General features: G+C 36.6%; 1 protein-coding gene and 1 long non-coding RNA gene across 2 annotated transcripts; both read left to right on the top strand.

Moving 5' to 3' along the window:
- Nucleotides 1-218: 218 nt before the first annotated feature.
- On the top strand, nt 219-1662 carry LOC124893420 (protein WVD2-like 7; the record flags this gene model as incomplete). Its single annotated transcript, XM_047404424.1, has 5 exons — nt 219-350; nt 503-869; nt 921-1134; nt 1249-1540; nt 1648-1662. Coding segments are annotated over 5 exons (1020 nt in total), but the record flags the coding sequence as incomplete, so codon positions are not given.
- A 32-nt stretch (nt 1663-1694) lies between these two features.
- Nucleotides 1695-2523, top strand: LOC124893419. The gene is made up of 3 exons (XR_007050689.1): nt 1695-1758; nt 2009-2080; nt 2416-2523. It is a non-coding gene; the product is annotated as an uncharacterized LOC124893419 (long non-coding RNA).
- The last annotated feature ends 333 nt before the right edge of the window (nt 2524-2856 follow it).

Below are 2856 nucleotides of genomic sequence, written 5' to 3'. Positions count from 1 at the left end.
TATTACCGTTAACTTTTAGCACAAATGATTGAGAGTTTCGTTGTCTCGTAAGATTGACTGTATAAGCATGTACGGATATACTACTTGATACATTACTAATTAGACCATTAGGGGAAAGTGAAGATTTTCCATGAGAACTAAATCTAAGGGGTCGTTTACTTAATATATGATTACTCGGTTTTGCATCCTGATCTTAATTTACTTACCAATATTGACAGGCAGATTCGTGGCAATCTGGATCTATCTCATTCGGTAGATTAGAGAATGAAGCTATATGTTGGGAGAAGAGGTCTTTTTTCACACACAATAGGTATCTTGAAGAGGTTGAGAAATACTCCAAGCCAGGTTCTGTAACCCATGAAAAAGGCATATTTTGAGGAGCATTTTAGAAGGAGGGCACTTCTAAGCCAGAGTTCATCCGACTTCCAGAATGGGGCTGATTCTCAAGCTAGTTATGATGGACCTGAGAATATATGAGGGGGACTTTGAGCATGTTAATTAGATTGGCCATTCTGCACGCTTTGTTGAAAATCATGATAGACCAACCACTTTACTGGAGAATGGAAAGTATCAAGCTTATGAAAATAAAGGCTATGCGGGGCACTTGGAGTTTGTTAATGAAGTTGGCCATTCTGCATATTTTGATGAAAATCATGATAGATCAACCCATTTATCGAAGAATGGAAAGTATCAAGCCGAAAACACAGGCTATGATGGAGATTTCGAGCGAGTGAATGAGATTGGTGATTCTGCACGCTTTGAGGAGAGTTTTGATGGATCAAACAATGGAGACATTGAAGTCACAGAATGTGGCAGAGAAGGATCAAGAAACGAATATATTGAAGCCACAGAACTTGACGGAGAAGATAGTATAATTTTCCATTCTGGACGTCAAAATGAACAATAGACCAATAGTTCAGATGTTCTTCAAAGTGTTCCTAAAGATCTGGAAGCTGAAGCAAAATTTAATCTCAATGCTGGAAATGTAGCTTTTAATGATCTTAAACCTACGATTGAAGTGAAAGAGAAACTAGACGGCCAAGATAGCAGTATCGAGTTCTCATCAAACTCTGTTGATCTATCCTCTTATGCTCACACCACTGAGAAAGATGGTAGTATTAGTTCAGAACCTTGGTAAAGTTCATCGTCGAAGGTGCACCTCTTGTAGCATTTGTGATAAGTAATCTTATATTATTACATCAGTTAACCATTTTGCTTGCTGTTATAGTAAGCTATTTTAAATAATAGGATTGTAGTCTTATTCAAGTTCAGAAAATTGGCGCCCCTTTATGGAATCAGTCTTGTGCCTAAAATGCAGGTGAGGACTGCATCTCAATCTAGAGATACAAAATCCAGAATGTTGTCCCAAGTTAATGTTACTAGTGTCAAGGGGACAAGCTCAAATCAAGCATACAAAGACATGCCAAGAAAACCAAATAGAAGGCACAACGATGTTTCTTTGACACAAAAAAGAGAAAAGCCCAGATTGGACGCACCTGGCACTCTTTTGCGTCCAACCGCTAGAATGCCAAAACCAGAGGTTTGTATCAGGTTTAGGCTTAGTGTTATCTTCAAATTTCAATGCAGATAAGTAAATGTGCTATTTCAATGCTGTCGAACTATTACATAACTTTCTTTTTTTACCAGATTATTCTTCTGTAATTCTTAAATTGATTATCGAATTTTACGGTAACAGATAACTTGCTTTATATAGGTTTCTTCGGGTTCAAAAGCTAATGCACTTTACCAACATAAAAGGTATGCTGCTTAATCATGTCTTCCATGTTGAAAATGTGGGATATTTTGGTAGCACAGATTCATCCTAATTTTCCTAATCTCATTTATTATTAAATGATATAGCACTGAACAATAACTAATAGCAAGAAAGGTTGTCGCGTCTTGTGCTTCCTGTACAGAGAAAGCTAGCCATAGACTAATTTCTTGTGTCTACTCGATAAAGTTCAGATGTCGTATAAAACCTAAAAGAAGTTTTTGATATTGATTTCAGTTCTTTATGAAGCTAGAAGAGAAAGTGCATGCCAAAGAGGAAGAAGCGCATCAGCTCCAAGCAAGAACCCAGGTAATGAACCAAGGTCTGATTCTTGTTAGTAATGGAAACAGGTCCAAATTAATATGGAGAATCATAGGCTGCTAAGTGCTAATTATTGAATGTTAGCTCTTTAAAGTCATCGGATATATCGTGTGGTCTTAATTGTGTCATGACGAAATTTAGAATTAAAAAGTTTCCAAAAAAGGAAAGAGGCAATCTTTTAGAAACGGACTAACAAGGAAAGTAAGACAAACAAATTGAAACCAGGGAGTGTAGAATATCATCGGCAAGAGTTAGATGATAATTATTTTATCAGCAGCTAGAAATAATGACTGTTTGTTTGATTTACTTTATGATATGTGCAGGAAAAGAAAGAAGCAGAGATCAAATAGCTACGGAGAAATCTCAATTTCAAAGCAACTCCCATGCCTGCCTTCTACGGTGAACCTGGTCGCCGCTTAGACAAAACAAGGTATTATAACAGGTCTCAAATAATAAGGATCGTCAAATTTTACCTTTCATAAGTGTCTTCCTATTTCTTCTATTATTTTTTGTTTTCCTGTGTTGAAACTGGGTAACATCTAATCCGTGCACTTAGCTTACTGTTCTCGCATGAAAGCAAAGCTTGTTTGTAGATATGCTTGCAAGCTGTTTTACGTACTGGTTTATGGTAGAAGCACTCTCCTGTCATTTTATTACTCAAATCCCCTTTCTTGGACAAGAGATTTCACCTTTCTAAAAATTTAAACCAATAAAAAGAATAGAGAATAGAGAAGTTCTATCTCGCTATCCTTGATCAAGGGAAA

Source organism: Capsicum annuum, unplaced genomic scaffold (assembly GCF_002878395.1).
Source record: "Capsicum annuum cultivar UCD-10X-F1 unplaced genomic scaffold, UCD10Xv1.1 ctg59239, whole genome shotgun sequence".
NCBI lineage: Eukaryota > Viridiplantae > Streptophyta > Magnoliopsida > Solanales > Solanaceae > Capsicum > Capsicum annuum.
The sequence above is the reverse complement of the archived record's forward strand: the minus strand, read 5'-3'. Positions and strand labels throughout refer to the sequence as shown.